The sequence below is a fragment of the Eleutherodactylus coqui genome, chromosome 6, assembly GCF_035609145.1.
Source record: "Eleutherodactylus coqui strain aEleCoq1 chromosome 6, aEleCoq1.hap1, whole genome shotgun sequence".
In the NCBI taxonomy this organism is placed as follows: Eukaryota; Metazoa; Chordata; class Amphibia; order Anura; family Eleutherodactylidae; genus Eleutherodactylus; species Eleutherodactylus coqui.
The window spans coordinates 223,892,490-223,916,876 of record NC_089842.1 but is presented as its reverse complement, the minus strand read 5'-3'; the positions used below and the strand labels follow the sequence as shown (position 1 = coordinate 223,916,876).

At 44.6% G+C, this 24,387-nt stretch overlaps 1 protein-coding gene and 1 long non-coding RNA gene across 3 annotated transcripts; both read left to right on the top strand.

Annotated features, from left to right (window-relative positions):
- The first annotated feature begins 354 nt into the window (after nucleotides 1–354).
- On the top strand, nucleotides 355–18,509 carry LOC136633311 (mothers against decapentaplegic homolog 6-like). 2 transcript variants are annotated; one of them, XM_066608955.1, is made up of 5 exons: nucleotides 355–407; nucleotides 8,965–9,006; nucleotides 9,086–9,564; nucleotides 16,897–16,992; nucleotides 17,349–18,509. In XM_066608955.1, the coding sequence occupies exons 3-5, from the start codon at nucleotides 9,114–9,116 to the stop codon at nucleotides 17,882–17,884; spliced, it is 1,083 nt and encodes a 360-aa protein (XP_066465052.1). In that variant the 5' UTR covers nucleotides 355–407; nucleotides 8,965–9,006; nucleotides 9,086–9,113; the 3' UTR covers nucleotides 17,885–18,509. The 2 variants fall into 2 exon arrangements, with proteins under 2 accessions (XP_066465052.1, XP_066465053.1); XM_066608956.1 differs by having other exon boundaries at nucleotides 9,083–9,564.
- Nucleotides 18,510–18,763: 254 nt separating this feature from the next.
- Nucleotides 18,764–21,979, top strand: LOC136633310 (uncharacterized). The gene is made up of 2 exons (XR_010793254.1): nucleotides 18,764–21,125; nucleotides 21,172–21,979. It is a non-coding gene; the product is annotated as an uncharacterized lncRNA (long non-coding RNA).
- The last annotated feature ends 2,408 nt before the right edge of the window (nucleotides 21,980–24,387 follow it).

Below are 24,387 nucleotides of genomic sequence, written 5' to 3'. Positions count from 1 at the left end.
CTGTCCTATATATATTATACTGTACAGTACCCCTTCTCCTGTCCTATATATATTATACTGTACAGTACCCCTTCTCCTGTCCTATATATATTATACTGTACAGTACCCCTTCTCCTGTCCTATATATATTATACTGTATGGTACCCCTTCTCCTGTCCTATATATATTATACTGTGCAGTACCCCTTCTCCTGTCCTATATATATGTTATACTGAACAGTACCCCTTCTCCTGTCCTATATATATTATACTGTACAGTACCCCTTCTCCTGTCCTATATATATGTTATACTGTACAGTACCCCTTTTCCTGTGCTATATATATATGCTGCAGGGAGGGGAGCGCCAGAGGAAACTCTGTGTCTCTGTGCAGCAGACTGCTAGACGCGAGGGCAGCAGGACACTGATGGTAAGACCCTACACTATCTCCTCTGACTACATAACGTCTGTGCACCCTGAAATACTCACCCATGTACCCCAAAAACTATACTGCTGCATACACCAATATCTGCATCTTCTGCTAAAATATATATTATATGTATATAAAATGGGCAGCAATCTTTTTCATGACCTTTCTGCATATAAACACAGTATAGTACCCCTTCTCCTGTCCTATATATATTATACTGTACAGTACCCCTTCTCCTGTCCTATATATATATTATACTGTGCAGTACCTCTTCTCCAGCGCATATATCACATATATTATACTGTGCAGTTCCCCTTGTCCTGCCTAATATATGTATTTATATATTATACTGTACAGTACCCCTTCTCATGTCATATATATATGTTATACTGTACAGTACCCCTTCTCATGTCATATATATATGTTATACTGTACAGTACCCCTTCTCATGTCATATATATATGTTATACTGTACAGTACCCCTTCTCATGTCATATATATATATGTTATACTGTACAGTACCCCTTCTCCTGTCCTATATTATACTGTACAGTACCCCTTCTCCTGTCCTATATATATTATACTGTATAGTACCCCTTCTCCTGTCCTATATATATTATACTGTACAGTACCCCTTCTCATGTCATATATATATATATTATACTGTGCAGTACCCCTTCTCCTGTCCTATATATATTATACTGTACAGTACCCCTTCTCATGTCATATATATATATATTATACTGTACAGTACCCCTTCTCATGTCATATATATATATATATTATACTGTACAGTACCCCTTCTCATGTCATATATATATTATACTGTATAGTACCCCTTCTCCTGTCCTATATATATATTATACTGTATGGTACCCCTTCTCCTGTCCTATATTATACTGTACAGTACCCCTTCTCCTGTCCTATATATATGTTATACTGTACAGTACCCCTTCTCCTGTCCTATATTATACTGTACAGTACCCCTTCTCCTATCCTATATATTATACTGTACAGTACCCCTTCTCCTGTCCTATATATATTATACTGTACAGTACCCCTTCTCCTGTCCTATATATGTTATACTGTACAGTACCCCTCCCCTCTCCTATATATATGTTATACTGTACAGTACCTCTTCTCCTATCCTCTATATATATTATACTGTAGAGTACCCTTTCTCCTGTCCTATATTATACTGTATAGTACCCCTTCTCCTGTCCTATATATATTATACTGTACAGTACCCCTTCTCCTGTCCTATATATATGTTATACTGTACAGTACCCCTTCTCCTGTCCTATATATATTATACTGTACAGTACCCCTTCTCCTATCCTATATATTATACTGTACAGTACCCCTTCTCCTGTCCTATATATATTATACTGTACAGTACCCCTTCTCCTGTCCTATATTATACTGTACAGTACCCCTTCTCCTGTCCTATATATATATTATACTGTACAGTACCCCTTCTCCTATCCTATATATTATACTGTACAGTACCCCTTCTCCTGTCCTATATATATTATACTGTATAGTACCCCTTCTCCTGTCCTATATATATTATACTGTACAGTACCCCTTCTCATGTCATATATATATATTATACTGTGCAGTACCCCTTCTCCTGTCCTATATATATTATACTGTACAGTACCCCTTCTCATGTCATATATATATATACTGTGCAGTACCTCTTCTCCTGTCCTTTATATATTATACAGTATAGTACCCCTTCTCCTGTCTTACATATATTATACTGTGCAGTTCCCCTTGTCCTGCCTAATATATATATATATATATATATATATATATATATATATATATATATATATATTTATATATTATACTGTATAGTACTCCTCCTGTCCCATATGTACTGTATATATCATACTGTACAGTACCCCTTCTCATGTCATATATATATATTATATTGTACAGTACCCCTTCTCCTGTCCTATATATATTATACTGTACAGTACCCCTTCTCATGTCATATATATATATTATACTGTACAGTACCCCTTCTCCTGTCCTGTATATATTATACTGTACAGTACCCCTTCTCCTGTCCTATATATATTATACTGCACAGTATCTCTTCTCCTGTCCTATATATATATTACTGTACAGTACCCCTTCTCATGTCCTATATATATATTATACTGTACAGTACCCCTTCTCCTATTCTATATATATTATATTGTACAGTACCCCTTATCCTGTCTTATATATGTATATATTATACTGTACAGTACCCCTTCTCCTGTCCTATATATATGTTATACTGTACACTACCCCTTCTCCTGTCCTATATTATACTGTACAGTACCCCTTCTCCTGTCCTATATATATTATACTGTACAGTACCCCTTCTCCTGTCCTATATATATTATACTGTACAGTACCCCTTCTCCTGTCCTATATATATTATACTGTACAGTACCCCTTCTCCTGTCTTATATATGTATATATTATACTGTACAGTACCCCTTCTCCTGTCCTATATATATATTATACTGTACAGTACCCCTTCTCCTGTCTTATATATGTATATATTATACTGTACAGTACCCCTTCTCCTGTCCTATATATATGTTATACTGTACAGTACCCCTTCTCCTGTCCTATATATGTATATATTATAGTGTACAGTACCCCTTCTCCTGTCCTATATATGTTATACTGTACAGTACCCCCTTTCCTGTCCTATATATATATTATACTGTACAGTACCCCTTCTCCTGTCCTATATATATTATACTGTACAGTACCCATCTCCTACCCTATATATATTATACTGTACAGTACCCCTTCTCCTGTCTTATATATGTATATATTATACTGTACAGTACCCCTTCTCCTGTTCTATATATATGTTATACTGCACAGTACCCCTTCTCCTATCCTATATATTATACTGTACAGTACCCCTTCTCCTATCCTATATATATTATACTGTACAGTACCCCTTCTCCTATCCTATATATGTTATACTGTACAGTACCCCTTCTCCTACCCTATATATATTATACTGTATAGTACCCCTTCTCCTATCCTATATATGTTATACTGTACAGTACCTCTTCTCATGTCATATATATATATATTATACTGTACAGTACCCCTTCTCCTGTCCTATATATATTATACTGTACAGTACCCCTTCTCATGTCATATATATATATTATACTGTACAGTACCCCTTCTCCTGTCCTATATATATTATACTGTACAGTACCCCTTCTCCTGTCCTATATATTATACTGTACAGTACCCCTTCTCCTATCCTATATATATTATACTGTACAGTACCCCTTCTCCTACCCTATATATATTATACTGTATAGTACCCCTTCTCCTGTCCTATATATGTTATACTGTACAGTACCCCTTCTCCTATCCTATATATATTATACTGTACAGTACCCCTTCTCCTACCCTATATATATTATACTGTACAGTACCCATCTCCTATCCTATATATTATACTGTACAGTACCCCTTCTCCTATCCTATATATATTATACTGTACAGTACCCCTTCTCCTATCCTATATATATTATACTGTACAGTACCCCTTCTCCTGTCCTATATTTGTATATATTATACTGTACAGTATCTCTTCTCCTGTCCTATATATTATACTGTACAGTACCCCTTCTCCTACCCTATATATATGTTATACTGTACAGTACCCCTTCTCCTACCCTATATATATATTATACTGTACAGTACCCTTTCTCCTGTCCTATATATGTTATACTGTACAGTACCCCTTCTCCTGTTCTATATATATATTATACTGTACAGTACCCCTTCTCCTACCCTATATATATGTTATACTGTACAGTACCCCTTCTCCTACCCTATATATATGTTATACTGTACAGTACCCCTTCTCCTGTTCTATATATATGTTATACTGTACAGTCCCCCTTCTCCTGTCCTATATTATACTGTACAGTACCCCTTCTCCTGTCCTATATTATACTGTACAGTACCCCTTCTCCTGTCCTATATTATACTGTACAGTAGCCCTTCTCCTGTCCTATATTATACTGTACAGTACCCCTTCTCCTGTCCTATATATATGTTATACTGTACAGTACCCCTTCTCCTGTCCTATATTATACTGTACAGTACCCCTTCTCCTGTCCTATATTATACTGTACAGTACCCCTTCTCCTGTCCTATATTTCTATATATTATACTGCACAGTATCTCTTCTCCTGTCCTACATATTATACTGTGCAGTACATCTTCTTCTGTTCTATACATATACTGTATAGTACCCCTTCTCCTGTCCTATATATGTTATACTGTACAGTATCCTTTTCCTTGTCCTATATATGCATGTATTATACTGTATAGTATCCCTTCTCCTGTCCTACATATTATACTGTGCAGTACCTCTTCTTGTATAAATATAAATAATTTTATATATATATATACTATTACTGTACGGTACCCCTTCTCATATGTGTATATATATATATATATATATATATATATATAGTACAGTACCCCTTCTCCTGTCCTATATATATTATACTGTACAGTACCCCTTCTCCTGTCCTACATATTATACTGTACCTATTCTCCTGTCCTATATATATATTATTCTGTACAGTACCCATTCTCCTATTCTATATATATTATATTGTACAGTACCCTTTCTCCTGTCCTGTATGCTATACTGTACAGTAACCCTTCTTCTGTCCTATATATTATACTGTACAGTACCCCTTCTCCTGTCCCAGCGGCCACCTAGACATGAAGCCCCCTTCTCCTGTCTTATATACAGTATGTATATATTATACTGAAGAGTACCCCTTCTCCTATCCTATATATGTTATATTGTACAATAGCCCTTCTCCTGTCCTATATATATTTTATGCTATACAGTACCACTTCTCCTGTCATATATATATATATGTTATACTGTACGGTACCCCCTCTCCTGTCGTATATATAATATACTGTACAGTGCAGCGTCCCAGCGGTCACCTAGACATGAAGCCCACGCTAAGGAACTGGGAGGGTTGAGTTGGCACTTGTCACGGTGGCTCTTACCAGACTCCTTCCCGGAGAGACGCACACAACCCCGGCCCAGGTACCGCTAGGCCTCTTCCAGGCAACGCTGGGACAGTGATTAACTGTATATGTGTGGTGAACTGTAGAGTTGTCACGCGTGATGCCAACATTCCTTGCTCACCAGAATGACCTTCGGCGGAGAAATGAAGTCCACATACACAGTAACTTTTAGGGCCTCAGTCCCTAGGATTTGTCGGGGCCTGGCAAAACTTTACTTGTAACTTGACAGGTTACAGCCATATTACGCACTGATGCAGGCAAGGCAGTAGACTTGAGGTCAGGTAGGAAAACTCGGTATGACATCATTCCTGCAATCCACGTTATCTGTCAGGTACCGCTCTAGGAAAGGGAAACACTCCGGAGGAGGACGGGATAGGAACACTACACAGACACTCACTTGATTCAGACGTTGACGCACTGCACAGCGGACTCCACTCTTTTTGCTCAGTTTAGCGTTCCTGGAATAGGAGCATCAGGATACCTTTCTTTCTCTTCCATCACTCTTCACCACATGAGGGTTGAAGGTACCCCCATGTGGCCGGCACTCCACTTCACTCTCATCCATTGAAGATAATGAACCCCACCTTGCTCTCCAACACTCATATTTATAGTCTCTAGCATTCCACATGACAGGACATAAATTGGTACTTTTTCAGAGATATCCCAGCCATTTTCAGACATTAACCTCTTGCATGCTGCAGCTGTGCAATACACATAACAAGAGACTAGACAGTTCGCACAGTGCATCTGCACAGAAGACATGACATGTATGACAATGGAGGAGCCAGGAATACGTGTTTTGGGCCACAACAACAGTACCTCTTCTCCTGTCCCCTATATATTATACTGCACAGTACCCCTTCTCCTGTCCTATATATATATATTATACTGTACAGTACCCCTTCTCCTGTCCTATATATATATATATTACACTGTACAGTACCCTTTCTCCAATTGCAGCGACCGAGACACGAAGCTCAACACTGAGGAGATGGCGGGGGTTGAGATAGCACTTATCAAGGTGGCTCTACCAAATTCCCCCCCTGAGTGACGAGCGTAACCTCAGCCAAGGCAGCACTAGGCCTTTTTGTATAGTAGTGTACTGGACTTGTTTGCCACGCATTACGCCACCGTTCCTTCACTCTGCGGGATGTCCGATGGGTAAATAATTGAGTCCACACACAATTAGATTTGAAAACCTCATTCACTCGGAGCGGGCAGTGACTCAAACATTTACTTCTCACTTGAAATTTTGCACACCAGGAATAGCAGTTCAGAAAGATCAGGGAGGAGAAAACAAGATGACACTGGGCCCACAGTCCGAGTTATCGGTATTCCTCTGCTCCTGGACATACACTCCGGGACACGGAATGACACATAGTCTTTGTTACGATCGTGTGGGCAACTAAGCATGGGGCCACATGATTGTGACCAAGACGGATCCACATGGGTTTCAGACAACTAGCCCTGTGCTACAGGGAGGATGGCATGGCCCTACCTGAGCGGGGACATTGCCCTGATAAAGGGCAGCCCAGCGGTCTTCGGATCTGGGCCCTAGCTGCTCCTGGGAACCACGCCATCAGAACAGGTGACATACACATGCCACATGACGGGGACAACTGGACAGAACAAAAAGACACACAAAGCCAGAAAACACAGCATACAACAGACAAAATGCAAACACTAATAGCAGATGGTAAAGCTGAATATAAATACCAGGTATTAGCTGACATTTTGATCAAAACATGGTAGCTAGCGGGCCACGTCACGGCTCCTGGCTATACCGCTAGTCCCTACACTATCCAGGAGTCCAGCGGCACCGGACACAGTTCACACCGCAAGCTGCAACAGCACAGACAATAGGACACAAGTCCCACTGCAAGCTGTACAAGACAAGCTTTCTTGCAGCCACCACACATAGAACCTGTTCCCACCACAAACAGAGACAGAATGTGCACAGAACAGGACTGCTCACACCAGACTACAACAGGTAGTGCATACAACACAGACTCCACCCAGCGCTCACATGCACACAGATGAAACTCCAAAGCAAGTCTAAGTGTCCTCATACCAGGGGGATAGACAGTCAGCCACCGAGCTGACATAGGGAACTGTGTCAGGGATCCACCAACTGACACATAGACAAGACGTAAGACGTCTGGAGGCCGCACCTGTTAGGGGAAGGGAAGAGGGGGTCTGCATATGATACAGACAAGGTCTACACGTGTCCAAACCTTCTTTAGGGAAGCAGAGAGACACAACAGACCTCCATGAAAACACAGCACTGAGCGGGCACAAACCAGATATATCCCAACAGTGGAAAGACCAGCATCACTACTGTGAGATGCTGGCTTTTATATGCTGCAGACTAAAGCGGATTGGCTGCTGGAGAACATCACACCCAGCCAGCTCAATGAACCCCAACCTGTGGAGCTGTGCTGCTAGGAACCTTAGTACTTCAGATCCCAGCAGCACACCCTAACAGTCTTAAGGCCCATTTAGACACAACAATTATCGCTCAAAATTCACTCAAAAGCCATCTTTTGTGCGATAATACTTGTGTCTAAACAGGTGGCCATCTTGCACTGTTCGTGCACTATTCGTTCATCGTTGATGTTTAGCAAACTAAAAGTCAGCAATGAGCCTTATCAGTGCCACGCGCTGAGTTCTCAGCGGGATACCAGCTGATAGCATTCTTTCAGCTGGTATCCCGCACTGCACTATCAGCTCAGTGGGACACCAGCTGACAACTCCGAGAACAAAGCAGCTGTTTGCATATACAAAGCAGCTGCTGTTCTCGTGAGTTATCAGCGGTGTCCCGCTCCACCTGCATTTCACTCTTAAGTAGCTGATTAGCTACTTAGAATTTTATGCAAAGATGATCCCTCAAAACTGTCACTCAAACTGTCGTTTGAGCAATCATCTTTTAGTGTAAATGGGCCTTGAGTTATCTGTATGACACCGCTCCTGTACATACATTACTTATCCTGTACTGATCCTGAGTTACATCCTGTATTATACTCAAGAGCTGCACTCACTATTCTGCTGCTGGTGGAGTCACTGTGTAAATACATTACTTATCGTGTACTGATCCTGAGTTACATCCTGTATTATACTCCAGAGCTGCACTCACTATTCTGCTGGTGGAGTCACTGTGTACACACATTACTTATCCTGTACTGATCCTGAGTTACATCCTGTATTATACTCCAGAGCTGCACTCACTATTCTGCTGCTGGAGTCACTGTGTACACACATTACTTATCCTGTACTGATCCTGGGTTACATCCTGTATTATACTCCAGAGCAGCACTCACTATTCTGTGCACCACGCAAGGTTTCGTATCCGAGTAGTTTTTGCAGGAGAGCACCCCCTGGTGACTATATGATTATGAAGAATATCTTGTGCTTGGTCTTAGCTCGCTCTTCATTAACCATTGTCTCTTTTGTGCAGTACGATGGCAGATCTTCACCCTCCGATCAGCTGACTGAGCCGGTGAGTTTCCAGAACCTCCAGGATGGTTAAGGTTTGAGGCACAATTCCCACTGATACTGGTTTCTCTCATTTCCAGCAGATTCTCCCGGCCTGTGTTTGGCACGTGGATGCTGCCGGGTGATCGGCTCCATCTTATGTTCCGTTCTCGGCGCTCTCTCATAGTGAGGCAGCTTTGGAAGCGGCGCTACACAGCTCCTGGCAGCCGGGGTCAGGGGGACGGCACACCCTCCAGCACTGCGGACCTCCATAATGTGCTGCGGCCGGCGGTCTATCAGCTCTTTAAGAAGTTAAAGGATGAGCAGCTGTGGCAGTTGTTGGAGGCGTTGGACAGCCGGGGATACTGGGACTGCGGCTGCATCTTGCTGCCCTGGGAAGTACATGGCAGTAAACAGGTGCTGCCGCCTCAGGTTCTGCTCTGCCGGTTGTACCGATGGCCAGACCTCCACAGCACCTCTGAGCTCAAGAGCCTAACCCAGTGTGAGAACTTCTGGAGGCGCAGCGGAGAGGGCAGCCATGTCTGCTGCAACCCACACCATGTCTGCCGGGTGGCAGCACCAGGTATCATGGGGGACTGTAAGGGAGGGAGGCACTGGGGAATACTGGGGAGGGATGGAATATTGGGGGACAGTAGATTACTTTGGGGGGGACACAGAAAATACTGGTAGGGGACAGAAAACACTGGGAAGGAGGGGACGGAAAATACTGAGGGGAGGGGGAGAAAATACTGGGGTTGGGCAGAGAATATTGGAATTCGAACAGAATACTGGCGTCATGTTCTGGCACTAGATTGGAGTCTTGGGTCACAGCCAGCCAGGACGGGCAAGATGGTCAGGCAAGCCAGGGGTTGGTATATGGAGATAGTGATGCAGTACATAGGATTTAAGCAGAGACATAGTCAGGAAGCAAGCCAGTGGTCATTAGACAGAAAGCAATCTTCTTACCGGGAGCAGGTATGTGGAGGAGCTGGTTAAAAGGCTAAGGGGTTCAATAAACGCACAAGGAAGGAGGGACAGAACCAGGTTTATATGGGGTGTGCAATCAAGGGACAGGGTGGAGCCACTGGGAAATGGGAGCACGAATTAGGATAAAGAACAAGGAAAAAGTTTGCAGGGGAACTATCCAGCAGGCTGAATAGCTCAGTCAGCAGAAACACCACCTGGAGCACAGGAGCTTCCAGATTCGAGTCCTAACAATAGTCCCATTCAGGCCAACAGACATCCCAGGGTGCCTCCAGTGGAACTCCCTCATCAGCCTAGGGGCATTAACATTGGATGTTGGCTCCCAGGTATTCTCTGCGTCATATCCCTTCCATTAGACCAAGTACTGTAGTTTTCTTCTAAAATTCCTAAAGTCCAAAATCCTCTCTATCTCGTACTCCTCCTCACCTCGGACATCCACCGATGGAGCAGTGCCTCAGTCCTTTCCGGAAAGGAATTTTCTTTAAATCGTTTGAGGAGTGACACATGGAGAACTGGGTGGATCCTCAGGCTGTCATGAAGATCCAGATTGAACGCCACCTTGCCTCTCTTCGCCGTGATCAGGCATGGCCCAATAATCTTTTGCCAAAGCTTGGGAGAGGGTATGGGGGTCTTAAGGTTTTTGGTAGATAACCATACTTTATCTCCTACCTGGAAGATAGGAGAAGCTTTGTGGTGTCTGCTTGCTTGTAATTCCCCTGGGCCTCTTGTAGTACCCCTTTTAACCTTTTCTGTGTTTCTTGTAACACTGTCAGTCTGTGGGTGGCAGTTGGAACAGGAGTATTGACAGGGAGGCCCGGAATAAAGACGGGATGGATACCGTAATTTAAAGATCAATCGTCCTGGAGGTGGGAAATAAAGCAATGAAGATATTGCTCTAGAGTCTGATTAGTTCTCTCGGTCTGACCATTGGACTGGGGGTGGAAAGCAAAAGACAGGTTAACTGTTATCCCTAGGGCTGTACAGAAGTTCTTCCAGAATCTTGATGTGAAGTGAACCCTTCTGTCCGAGACCACGTCATAAGGAATCCCATGTAACCTAAATAATCACCAATCCTGCAGTGTGTTCAGCTGTGAGAATTTCTACGATGGCGATAATATGTTCCATTTTTGTAAATCGGTCCACTACAACCAGGATGGCAATCATTTCTTTAGAAGGGGGAAAATCCACAATAAAGTCCATAGATATAGATCCCAAGGCCTGAATGGGACTGAAAGTGGTTGCAGGAGGCCCAAAGGACGAGCTCATGGTGTTTTGTTTTGTGCACATGGGTCATAAGAGGCGACATATTTTTCACATCGCCCTTGCAATTAGGCCACCAGAAGGAATGAAGCAGGAGTTCCAAGGTTTTTGTGATTCTGAGATGGCCAGCAAGTTTAGAATCATGGATCAGTCTAAGGGTTTTGAGTCACAGTCCAAAGTTTGTCAACAGCAGCCCTTTAGGGATAATACAAACCCCCCGATGTCTCCAAAAACCGTATATAACAGGCGAGGAGGGAAATTGCAAGACTCACCAAAGAATCCCAAATAGCATATAAGCCAGGCAGCATCAGATGTATCCAAACAATGTTTAATCCTCCATAAAAAACTGGCGACGTTTCGACCCGTGCAAGGGTCTTTATCAAGCTCAGTTAGTACAGACAACATAAACACACACACATATATATATATATATATATATATATATATATATATATATATATATATATATATATATATATACATATATACACAAACTATAAAATGACGAACACATTACAGGTGTGTAGGTGCAAATTTGTTTCACATTAATTGTTTAACCAATACATGGCCAATTGCTTATTCCATATCTGGGGGAATACCTGGATAACACCATGGTGGTGCCGCTTGCCGGTCTCCTAGAAAGGGTTAAGATGGTCTATCATGCTGCCCCAAACGCTAATAAGCAACACAGGTCAGCGTCCCATACTTAATGATATTACAGGGCACATGCGTGGGAACACAAAGTCACCGCGATATCTCATGCGGCTACGCAACTTCCACCAGTCAATCCAATGGTAACGCGCATGCGCGGCTTCCTCCAACAACCGCGATATGATGAATAGCCATATCACGCCCGTCACTTACAACAGCGCATGCGCTGTATCTTGGAACCTTCGCGAGATCTGGTATAGCGCGGCAGCACAAAATTACCGCGATATCTCGTACGGCTTGTGAACACCCGCCAATCAGTCCAATGGAACAGCGCATGCGCAGTTTACTCCAATGACCGCTGTATCAAAGCTGGTCAAATCAAACTCATCACATACCATAGCGCATGCGCGGTATCTGTAGAACCACCGCAAGATCTCATGTAGCTGAGTGATATCAGTCAATCTACTTAGTAAACCTGCGCAAGCGCAGTGTCTCCAATCACCATGGTGCCACAGATTAAAGCGACACCTTCATAACTTAGTCTAAAAGGACTGCACACACATCCATCCTGACCAGTGTAGTTTTTAATATCCCCAAAAGGTCACGATATCATTAAACCATATATTCCGGACCCTATGTTTTATTAATCACTATAATAATAATCTTTATTTGTATAGCGCCAACTTATTCCGCAGCGCTTTCAGGCATGGATAAATGCAAAACAATACAACAATTACAATGTGAGGTACATTGGGTTAGACACAAATGGGTTGAGGGTGGTACAGGAGGTGCAGGGGGTGGGGAACACAGGCAATAGGAAATATTATGTACAGATCATTTATCAGAAGGCAACCAGGGTGGAGCACCATAGGGAGGGGCGAGGGACTAGGTCAGGAGATTTGGTATGCTTCCCTGAAGAGGTGCGTTTTTAAGGCACGTCTGAAATTTCGTGTATCGGGAATTGTCCGGATGCCTTGGGGTAGAGCATTCCAGAGGATGGGTGCTGCTCTAGTGAAGTCCTGTAGGCGAGCATGAGAGGTTCGTATTACAGGGGTGTTTAGTCTGAGTGTGTTTGCCGATCGGAGTGAGCGGGCTGGGTGGTGTACTGACAGTAGGGAGGCGATGTATGGTGGCGCAGCGCCATGCAGAGCTTTGTGAGTGAGGTAGAGGAGTTTAAATTTAGTTCTGCAGTGGATGGGCAGCCAATGCAGCGACTGGCATAATGCAGAGGCGTCTGAGTAACGACTGGATAGAAAAATGAGTCTAGCTGCTGCATTTAGTATGGATTGGAGCGGAGCGAGTCTAGTGCGGGGGAGGCCGATGAGTAGCGAGTTGCAATAGTCAAGCCGGGAGTGGATGAGCGCAACCACGAGCGTCTATATATCAAGACCTGTCGGATGTCAATATCAGAGATCTGATTTAACCCCTTGAGTGGCAGGTTTCCTACCACCCTGTCAGACCCATCAGGGCAGGTTTTTTAAAATGGTCTAATCATTGAATTTCAACTAATTTTGCAGTTGCGTCTCAAGAGCCATAACTTTTTCATTTTTCCATTGACATGGCCATATGAGGGCTTGTTTTTTGTGGGACAAGTTGTGATTTTTTAAACAGGGGGGGAGGAAAAAAAGAAATGGGGGAAAAAAGAAAAAAAGTGGCCATGTCATTAAGGGGTTAAATAATGCATTAACTTCCTTCTCTGGGTCATTGCGACACATGGATACCACATGTGTGATTGTATTTTTGATTTTTTACAAAGTAAAGGGAGACAAGTGTTTTTATTATTTTTTTTTTACTTTTGTTTTTTTTTTGTCCCTTTAGGGGACTTCCACAGGGACCCATCAGGACCCCCTGATCACATTCCGGGGGTCCGATGGTGACAGCCCTTTACATGCTACAGTGACAGCCCTTTACATGCTGCAGTCACATAGACTGCCGCATGTAAAGGGTTAACACAGCAGAGATCGGAGGTTTTCTCTGATCTCTGCTGTAAGAGCTGGTGCCTAGCCGTCCTCTGACAGCCAAGCAACAGCTCTCCCTGCCACAGAGACCATCGGCTTGCTTCTGACAAGCCGATGGTCTCTATGGCAACCTATAAACAAAGCAGGAGACTTAGAAGCAGGAGATTGCCGGCAGATTGGCAATATCTTCTGCTGGTCTTTCAAAGCCCTTGCTTTGTTCTCTGTGGGACTGTGCAGGCAGAGCACAATGTCACAGCTTGTGGCATTGTGCTCTGCAGCTCCCATAGTGATACATAGCCCGTAAATCTTCTGTGCTATAATCACTATCGGCAGTGGAGCTTGTCCAGGAAAATTTCCGGGCGTGCCACTCAAGGGGTTAAATAAGGGAAGAAGATCTCTTAACCCATTTATTGTAGTGACTCGCCACCTGTAAATCGCTAGATCAGTCACCCCTGATACATCAGGATCAAGAGCAAGACCAAATATGCCTATACAGTAAATCCGATGATTATAAAAGCAATTACCAGAATCACTTCTATCAAAAAGTCTCCATCCAAAAAAATAGATACTGACGCGCCATCAAAGCAAGAATTATTTTATTATATAATCAGTCAGATAGAGAATCACATACATTAGAGCAACCTCTCAGTGTCATTGTTACGTGTGCTGCTGAGACATGTTGTACTATTGTGATTCCAGCAGCACAGCACTCTCAGGGTTAATGATTGAGCTGGCTGGGTGTGGTACTGTCTGCTAGCCAATCCCCTGGATCTGTGCTCACATATAAACCCAGCTCCTGGTCAGTCTGTAGGGCCCCTCAGGCGAGTAGACATGAAGGCTTGTCTGGTGAGGTTTGCAGTGTGACTTGGTTCATGTCCGTTTGTACGTTTAAATTCTGTCAGTTTTGTGTTAGTTTGCTGTGTGTCCTGCAATCTGTGTCTTGTCCTGTTGCAGCGTGCGGTGTGAACGCTGTCCGGTTTTGCTGGACTCCTGGTTAGTGTAGGGACTAGCAGTATAACCAGGAGCCGTGAAGTGGCCTGCTAGCTTTCAACATCTTGTACAACATGTCAACTAATACCTGGTATTTATATTCAGCTTCCTATCTGTTACTAGTGGTTGCATGTTGTATGCAGTGTATTCTGGGTCTGTCATGTGGCATGTGAATGCATCCTGTTCTGGTGCGTGGCTCCTAGGATCAGCTAGGGCTCAGATCCGAAGACCGCTGGGATGCCCTTATTGGGGCAATGTCCCCGCTCAGGTAGGGCCACTCTCATTCCTCCTTGTAGCACAGGGTCAGTTGCCTGAAACCAGTGTGAGTCCCGCGTGACCCTGGTGATACCTGCGTGCATCCCCTTTGGTCATGATCGTGTTGGGTCCCGTGCTTTGCCTGCCCACACGATCGTAACAGTCATATCATCAAAAATCAATGATCAACTAATTTCAACAGGGATCCAAAAAGTAAAAGGCAGTGGCAACATCATGGAGCATTTTCAATTACGGACTCACAAGTGTATCACGCAGATTACGTGCTCATCTATACGCCATTACCAGAACATTACGAAAATCAGGGATATCCCGACAGGTCCTGGTCAATAATGACCAATGTCTATATAAAATATTCCTGATATGGCCACTATCACCATTGAAAGTGGACACAAAGGGAATCCTTTTTGATTTTTCTAGTTTTGGTCTCGGTATCAATAGTTCAGCCCTCGTTTTAGACGTGGCCTTCCTCATCATATTTTGTGTAAGGGTCACCGGGTAAACCCCTATCTTCAAACTTGTGACACATCTCTTCCATCCTCCTTGCCACAAATCTCTCATCAGTGTTCCTCCTAACCCTCAAGAACTGACTAAGGCCTCATGTCCACGGGCAAAAGAAGAATTAAAATCCGCAGCGGATTTTAACTCTTCTCCTGCCCGCGGATCCGCACCCCATAGGGATGCATTGACCACCCGCGGGTAGATAAATACCCGCGGATCGTCAATAAAAGTGATTTTAAAAAAAATGGAGCATGAAAAAATCTGGACCATGCTCCATTTTCGTGCGGAGACAGAATACTGGGGGGGGACAGTAGAATAATGTGGAGGAGAATAATGGGGGGGGATGATGGAGGGGGAAAAAAGAATACTGGGGAGGTGACAGAATACTGAGGACGGGACTGAGAATAATAGGAAAGGGGAGAAGACAGAGAATAATAGGAAAGGGGAGGAGACAGAGTATTGAGGGAGGGGACTTTGAATAATGGAGGAAGGGACAGAGAATAATGGGAGAGAGGACAGAATATCAGATGGATAGTAGAATACTCGGGACAGAGAATAATGGGGAAGGGACAGAAAAGAATGGGGAAACTATAGAGAATACTGGGGTGACAGGGAATAATAGGGGGAATGATGGTGGGGGTGTAATAATATTGATGGAAACAGAAGAATAATGGGGAGCAGACAGAGTACTTGGAAGGGGACAGATTATTGTGGGTGAGTGGAATACTGAGTGGGACAGAGAATAATAGGAGAGGAGATAGAGAGTGTTGAGGAAGGAAGGGAGAGAGAATAATGGGAGGGGACAGAGTAATAGGAAGGAGACAGATAATACGGGGGGAGGGGACAGAGAATTATGGGGGAGAGGAAAAATACTGGGGGGACAGTAGAATACTAGGGAGGGGATAGAAAATACTGGGAAGGTGACAGAATACTGGGGGGGACAGAAAATATTGAGGTGTGAACAAAAAAACTGGGGGGAGGCAGTAGGATACTTGGGAGATGGAGAGTATTGAAGGTAGGGATGTTGAAAAATGGGGGAGTAGGCAGAAGAATCCTGGGGAAGGGATAGAGAAAAATAAAGGAGGGGACAAAATACAGGGGGGAGGAGAGGGAGAGTGTTAAGGGAGAGCATGGAGAATAATACGGGAGGGGAAAGAGAATAATGGGGAGATGGAGAGTATTGGGGAAGGGGTTGGAAGATAAAGGGTGGATGGAAAGTCATGGGAGAGGAGATAATGGAGGGGGGGGGGGGCGAGAGTCATGGCGCTACTTTAACACATTTCTTTTTCCATGAGCAGAAGTCTCCGCCTCTTCCACCTACAAGAGGAGAGAAGCCCCCCGCCCCGCCCATGCAGAGCAGGAGTCTGGCCACTATTATGTGCAAAGATCACATGGTAAGCAGAAAGCACATGTGTTACATGTGTCCCAGCCTCTATTGATGTGCTGTAAGCTGAAGGCTGAGCTGCAGCACTTATACTCTGGTGCTGCATAATGAGGAATGTGTGTGGCCCAGGATGTAGTCTTGGGAGCTTACGCTCTAGCAGCACCATTCTGGGCCAGCATGGGAGCTCTCTGGGTTCTATCCAGTAAAGTAGGTCAGCTCTGCCCACGGAGTTTACAGTCTAGTGAACGGTGTGAGGCTTTTCACACACCAGTGATGAGGGGCTCCTAAGATGTAGGTTTGGGGGTCCAGCACATGCATGATTACATTCTCACATCTTCATCTCACTCTAACATCCTGTTGTTGCAGATACCACTCTCTCCGGGGGCTCCATCCACGATGCTTACTGGTGTAAACTGGCTTACTGGGAGCACCGCACCCGTGTGGGGCGCCTCTACAGCGTCACTGAACCTTCTGTCCATGTCTTCCATGACCTGCCCAAGGCCAGCGGATTCTGCCTGGGGCTCCTAGGCTCTGAGCCCCGAAGCCAGACAGTGAGACGGACCCGGAAAAAGATTGGCCAGGGTCTGGTCCTGAGTCACGAGGATGGGGAGGTGTGGGCATATAACCACAGTGAGCACCCCATCTTCATCAACTCGCCCACCCTCGCTGCTGTCACCTCCTGTGGCCAAGCAGTTCACAAGGTTCTGTCTGGCTATGCCATCAAAGTGTTTGATGCCGAAAAAGTAGCTAAATTATCAGGGTGCTCTAGCATGGGGGATGGGCCCAGTGACCCCCACAGTGTTCGTATCAGCTTTGCCAAAGGCTGGGGTACTTGCTATTCCCGGCAGTTAATTACCTCCTGCCCCTGCTGGCTGGAGATTCTGCTGAGCACCCCAAAGTGAGTGACCAACTCTAAAGACAAAGTGGGGCTCCCCCAGACATTGTCTGTGCTCCAGTGACGTCCTCCGACTGAGCTCCATCATCAGGTGTAAGGCTCCGGCATCTGTCTGATGGACTGTCATGTCCTAGCGCTATCTGTTGGAGGCCGCTTTAAAGATCACCTTCAGAATGCCTACCCACTAGCGATATTTTTTTCTAGCAATGCGAGAGCCTCGCAGCGCAGAGAAAACTTTGCGATGTCACTCATTGTTTTCAATAGGGCCAGAGGCAGCAGCGCCAGCCCCATTGAAAACATAGGGAGTACATCGCGGACTTCTGCCACACCTGGGACAGAAGTCTGTGATGCTATCCCATTGCTTTCAATGGGATTGGCACTGCTGCAGCCCCATTGCAAGCAGTGGGTTGCAGGCAACCCCAGCAGCGATGATTTTCTCTAGCTGTAAGAAAAAAATAAATTATACTCACCTAGAAGAGCTGCCTGGCTCTTCTTTCCGGTACGGCAGTCGTCTTCTGTGTTCTGGAGGCTGGGGATTGAAAAATCCCCACCCCCAGAAAGCGCTGGTCTCATTGGCTGAGTGCTCAGCTAATCACAGGCAGCACTCAGCTATTCAATGACAGCTAAGCACTGCCTGTGATTGGTCACAACGCTCAGCCAATCACATGCAGCGTTCAGACATTCATGAATTCAATGAATGGCCGAGGACTGCCTGTGATTGGCTGAGCGCTGTGACCAATCACAGGCAGCGCTCAGCTGTCATTCAATGTCTGAGCACTGCCTGTGATTGGCTGAGCGCTCAGCCAATGAAACCAGCGCTTTCTAGGGGCGGGGATTTTTCAATCCCTGGCCTCCAGAACACAGAAGAAGACTGCCGTATCGGAGAGAGAAGAGCCGAGCGGCTCTTCTAGGTGAGTATAATTTATTTTTTTTTTTTATGTTTTCTTACAGCTAGGGATGATTTTCAGGGAAAGGCTTAAATTTAAAGCCCTTCCCCCAAAAAATCATCACTGCGGGGGTTGCCTGCAACCCACTGCTTTCAATAGGGCAGCAGCAGTGCCGACCCCATTGAAAGCAATGGAATAGCATCACGGACTTCTGCCACAGTAGAATTTGGGCCTTGTCATGGTGGCTATACCGTCTCCCACCCAGAAGGTAACTGGTGACACGTCCAAGGGGCTGAGGGCAGGTTATTAAACACGGGAACCCAATGATGGATCACCTTAGTCCTTTATGTCAGGCATGACGCCACCGTTCCATCCTCCACGGTGAATCCAGTTGTTGGTAATAAAGTGTCCACACACAGGGAGTTAACTTTCTAAGCCAAACCGGGACGGTCGATGAAGCTCGTTTACTTGGCACGACTTGCAAATACACGCCAGCAGGAAAACACAGTGCAAACTTCAAAGTGGTGTGAAAGGGACAGGTGAACAGGAGAAACCACAGTCCTTGTTATCTGTGGGTCCTGGTCCCGGCAGATTCATGGGTGAACAGGAGAAACCACAGTCCTTGTTATCTGTGGGTCCTGGCAACACTCTCTCTTCTCTTACACTCTGTACCGGTCAACACTCACGTTTGGGGAAAAATGGGGTGTGCTGCATGGCGGCTCCTCATTCTCTCACTCTCTTAGCATTAAAGGGGTACTTTCACATCTCCTGGGTACAGCAGGCCCAGGACAGGCTGTAGATTCCTTTCACCCTCTTCCATTCTGAGCCACACAGGCTGAAGGTGCCTGTGCCGTCCTCTTGCAGATCCAGAACCGAACTCTGAATTCTCTCCGGAACAGACTGCCTCTTGCACACACCTTGCAACCACAATATATCAAGCATGCTCAGGTGACCATCAACCCACAACATAAAACAATACATTTCCAGACAGTCATCTCACATACCAGACACTTAACTCTTTCAGTGCTGCAGCTATGCAATACACATCAATCAGGCAACACAGAAGACACTGACATTACATAGACAAATGCATGCATAGGGTTATGGAGGGGCCCCATTGTTCTGGAACACTACACCAGCAGAGAGCTCCTCTGCCACGTGGAACATAGAAACCCCATCTTCTGGATAAAGACTATAGTCTATGCAACACCCACAACCTGGAAGTCTTCAGTGCGGAGCATTGCTCTCTCGGGGGGCTTACATGCCTAGTATCATGTCCATTGCCATAGGGGCAAACCATGGACTAGGTTGTGGATCTTGGAGAGAAGCTCTGCCTCCTCCACCCCTAGGTGATTGCGGTTGCTACTTTTGTTAGGTGATCAGCAGCAACTTAACACATTATACCCCCTACTGGTTGGCTACTGTGTGCCAAAATCTTGTTTCATTAATGGCATGCTCTCTTTCCTACAAAGCCAAACCCCTTTGTCTAGCAAGGGCCAGAACATGTCTAAAACACATTAAAAACCATGGTGCGAAGCATGCACACAAGTTCTGGCACATTTAGCTTAACAAATTGGTAAATTTGAGGTCTGCTGAGCTGTGTGGACTGTTATGTGGATTGGCCACTGGGTAGAGGTGGGGAATTGTCTGTAGTGTTATGTGGATTGGCCACTAGGGGGAGGTGAGGAGCTGTATATACTGTTATGTAGATTCGCCACTAGGTGGAGGTGTGGAGCTGCATGTATTGTCATGTGCATTGGCCACCAGGTGGAGTTGAGGAGCTGTCTATACTGTTATGTAGATTCGCCACTAGGTGGAGATGTGGAGCTGCATGTATTGTCATGTGCATTGGCCACCAGGTGGAGTTGAGGAGCTGTCTATACTGTTATGTAGATTTGTCACTAGGTAGAGGTGAGGAGCTGTATCTACTGTTATGTGGATTGGCCACTGGGTGGAGGTGTGAAGCTGTGTGCGCTGTTATATGAATTGGCCACTAGGTGGAGTTGTGGAGCTGTATGTACTGTTATGTGGATTGGTCACTAGGTGGAGGTGTGCAGCTGTGTGCACTGTTATGTTGATTTGCCACCAGGTAGAGGTGAGACGCTGCATGTATTGTTACGTAGATTGCCATTTGGATTGTCCACTAGATGGAGGTGTGGAGCTGCATGTACTGTCATGTGGATTGGCCACTAGGTGGAGCTTTGTGATTAGCCACCAGGTGAAGGTGTGAAGCTGTATGTACTGTTATGTGGATTAGCCACTAGGTGTAGTCATGGAGCTGTATGTACTCTTATATAGATTTGCATTGAGTGGAGATATGGAGCTGTATGTACTGTTATGTGGATTGACCACTAGGTGGAGGTGAGTAGCTGTGTGGACTGTTATGTGGATTGACCACTAGGTGGAGGTGAGTAGCTGTGTGCACTGTTATGTGGATTCGACACTAGGTGGAGGTGAGAAGCTGCATGTACTGTTACATGGAGTGACCACTAGATGGAAGTGTGGAGTTGCATGTACTGTTATGTGGATTGTCCACTAGGTGAAGGTGTGAAGCTGTATGTACTATTATGTAGATTTGCCACTGGGTGGAGGTATGGAGCTGTATGTAGTGTTATGTAGATTCTCCACTAGGTGGAGTTATGGAGCTGCATGTACTGTTATATGGATTGGCCAATGAGTGGAGGCGAGGAGCTGTGTGTATTGTTATGCGGATTGGCCACCAGGTGGAGGCGTAGAGCTATATGTACTGTCATGTGGGTCGGACACTAGTTGCAGATGAGCAGCTGTATGTACTGCTATGTGGATTAGCCACTAGGTGGAGATGTGAAGCTATATGCACTGTTATGTGATTGGCCAACAGGTGGAGTTGTGGAGCTGTATGTGTTGTTATGTGGATTGGCCACTGGGGGGCAGTGTAGAGCTATGTGTACTGTCATGTGGATTGGCCACCAGGTGATGGTGAGGTGCTGTTATAATAACTGATTCTATATATCCCATCTCTTACATATGTGACTTCTCACAATTAGTTATACAGATTGTTTATGGAAGTGAATATATTAGGGTTTATAGTGGGGGGAGGGGTATTACAATATTATATGTTATGTGACACAATTTGCCATCTGAGAAACGGATTGTAAGCTGCGTTATATGTGAATATAATAAAACATGTCTAATTTCTCTTTCATGCCGTATTCCAGTAAATTTCTGCTTGAGGATGCTGCAGAATTCTCTCTACTACAATTGTGATGATCATGTGAGAAGCAGTGTGGACAATTTGGGGGCATAAAGTGGGCAGTAGACATGAACAGCCGAGTATTTTTCCAAAAATGAGGGTGATGCAAAATAATCCCTTCCAGTCACTATTGGTGAAAATGTATATTACCCACATATCAGCGTCTGACCTGTAGATGTACTGTATATAACACACATCAATATCTGACCTAAAGATGTAATGTATATAACACACATCAGTATATGTAGCAGTATCTGACGTATACATATACTGTATATTACTCACATATAATTGTACATAGCAGTAACTGACATGTAGATGTACTGTATATAACACACATCAGTATCTGAACTACAGATGCAATGTATGTTATACACATATCCGTATATATAGCACTATCTGAGCTGTAGATTTACTGGATATTACATACTTATTAGTACCTGACCTATAGTTGTACCATTTATTATACAAATATCAAAATCTGAACTATAGATGTACTGTATATTACACATATAATATTATACATATCAGTATATGACCAGAGATAAGCGGGCACACTAGTCCGAGCTTGATGCTCGATCGAGTATTAGGCTACTCGAGATGCTCGCTACTCACGTTGAGCACCACGCGGTGTTCGAGGAAATTTCATTTCCCTTCCCCGCATGTTTAGCGCCATTTTTTAGCCAATAAACATGCGAGGAAGGCTTTACTACTTCCTGCTGTGACGTGCCAGCCCTGTGCAAGTCTACATCAGTGAGTGGTTGGCGGGATGAGGTGACCGCCGACTATTAAAGCTGTTGCCGCCAGAGGCTCGCCTCAGACGCATGCTGGCAGAGTTTAGGGATAGAGCTGCTGAGATAGGGAAAGTGTTAGTGTAGGGATTAGGTTGCGGTCAGGAAGGGATCCTGACTACAAGAACCCAACAGTCCTTCTTAATAGGACTACTCCTCTCATTGTGTGCATTAGTTTTTTGGCTGGCTTGGACCAGTAGTGCACCAATTTTTTTTTTTTTCAAGCATCCGGGCTGTATTCTGCCCAAATGTGTTCGTGTACGCTATATACCCGTGTGTTGGTGCTGTTTTGCAGCGTCCTGTACCTACCAGTGCTATACAGCGGGTTAATTTTTTCTGGCGCAGCTCAGAGTGTCTCAAATCTACTAGTCTCTGTGTGCGGTGAATTAGCCCTAGTTCTCAGCGCTATACACTGGTTAAATTTTTTTTTCTGGCCCTACATACAGCCTCTCATATCTACAAGTCTGTGGGCAGTGAATTAGGGCTAGGTATCTGTGGTATACAGTGGGTTAATTATTTCTGGCACAGTTCAGAGTGTCTCAAATCTACCTCTGAGGAAGGCCAGAACAGAAGCTGCGCCAGAAGTAATTAACCCACTGTATACCGCAGATACCTAGCCCTAATTCACCACCCACAGAGACTTGTACATATGAGAGGCTCTATGCAGTCCCAGAAAAAATTAAACCACTGTAAAGTGCTGATACCTTGTGGTAATTTACCATCCACAGAGACTTGTAGACTTGAGAGACTCTGAGCAAGGCCAGAATAAATTTAACCAGTGTATAACGCTGAGAACTAGGGCTAATTCACCGACAGAGACTTGTAGATTTGAGAAACTCTGAGCAAGGCCAGAATAAATTTAACCAGTGTATAGCGCTGAGAACTAGGGCTAATTCACAGCACACAGAGACTGGTAGATTTGAGAAACTGGTTAAATTTATTCTGGCCTTGCTCAGAATTTCTTAAATCTACAAGTCTCTGTGTCGGTGAATTAGCCCTAGTTCTCAGCGCTATACAATGGTTACATTATTTCTGGCCTTGCTCAGAGTTTCTCAAATCTACAAGTTTCTGTGTCGGTGAATTAGCCCTAGTTCTCAGCGCTATACACTGGTTACATTGTTTCTGGCCTTGCTCAGAGTTTCTCAAATCTACAAGTCTCTGTGTCGGTGAATTAGCCCTAGTTCTCAGCGCTATACACTGGTTACATTATTTCTGGCCTTGCTCAGAGTTTCTCAAATCTACAAGTGTCTCTGTCTGTGAATTAGCCCTAGTTCTCAGCGCTATACACTGGTTACATTATTTCTGGCCTTGCTCAGAGTTTCTCAAATCTACAAGTGTCTCTGTCTGTGAATTAGCCCTAGTTCTCAGCGCTATACACTGGTTAAATTTATTCTGGCCTTGCTCAGAGTTTCTCAAATCTACAAGTCTCTGTGTCGGTGAATTAGGCCTAGATCTCAGCGCTATACACTGGTTCAATTTTTTCTGGCCTTGCTCAGAGTCTCTCAAATCGACCAGTGTTGTGGGTGGCGATTTAGGCCTAGGTCTCAACGTTGATGATGAAGAATAGGGGTAAGGGTCGAGGTCGAGGACGTGGACGTGG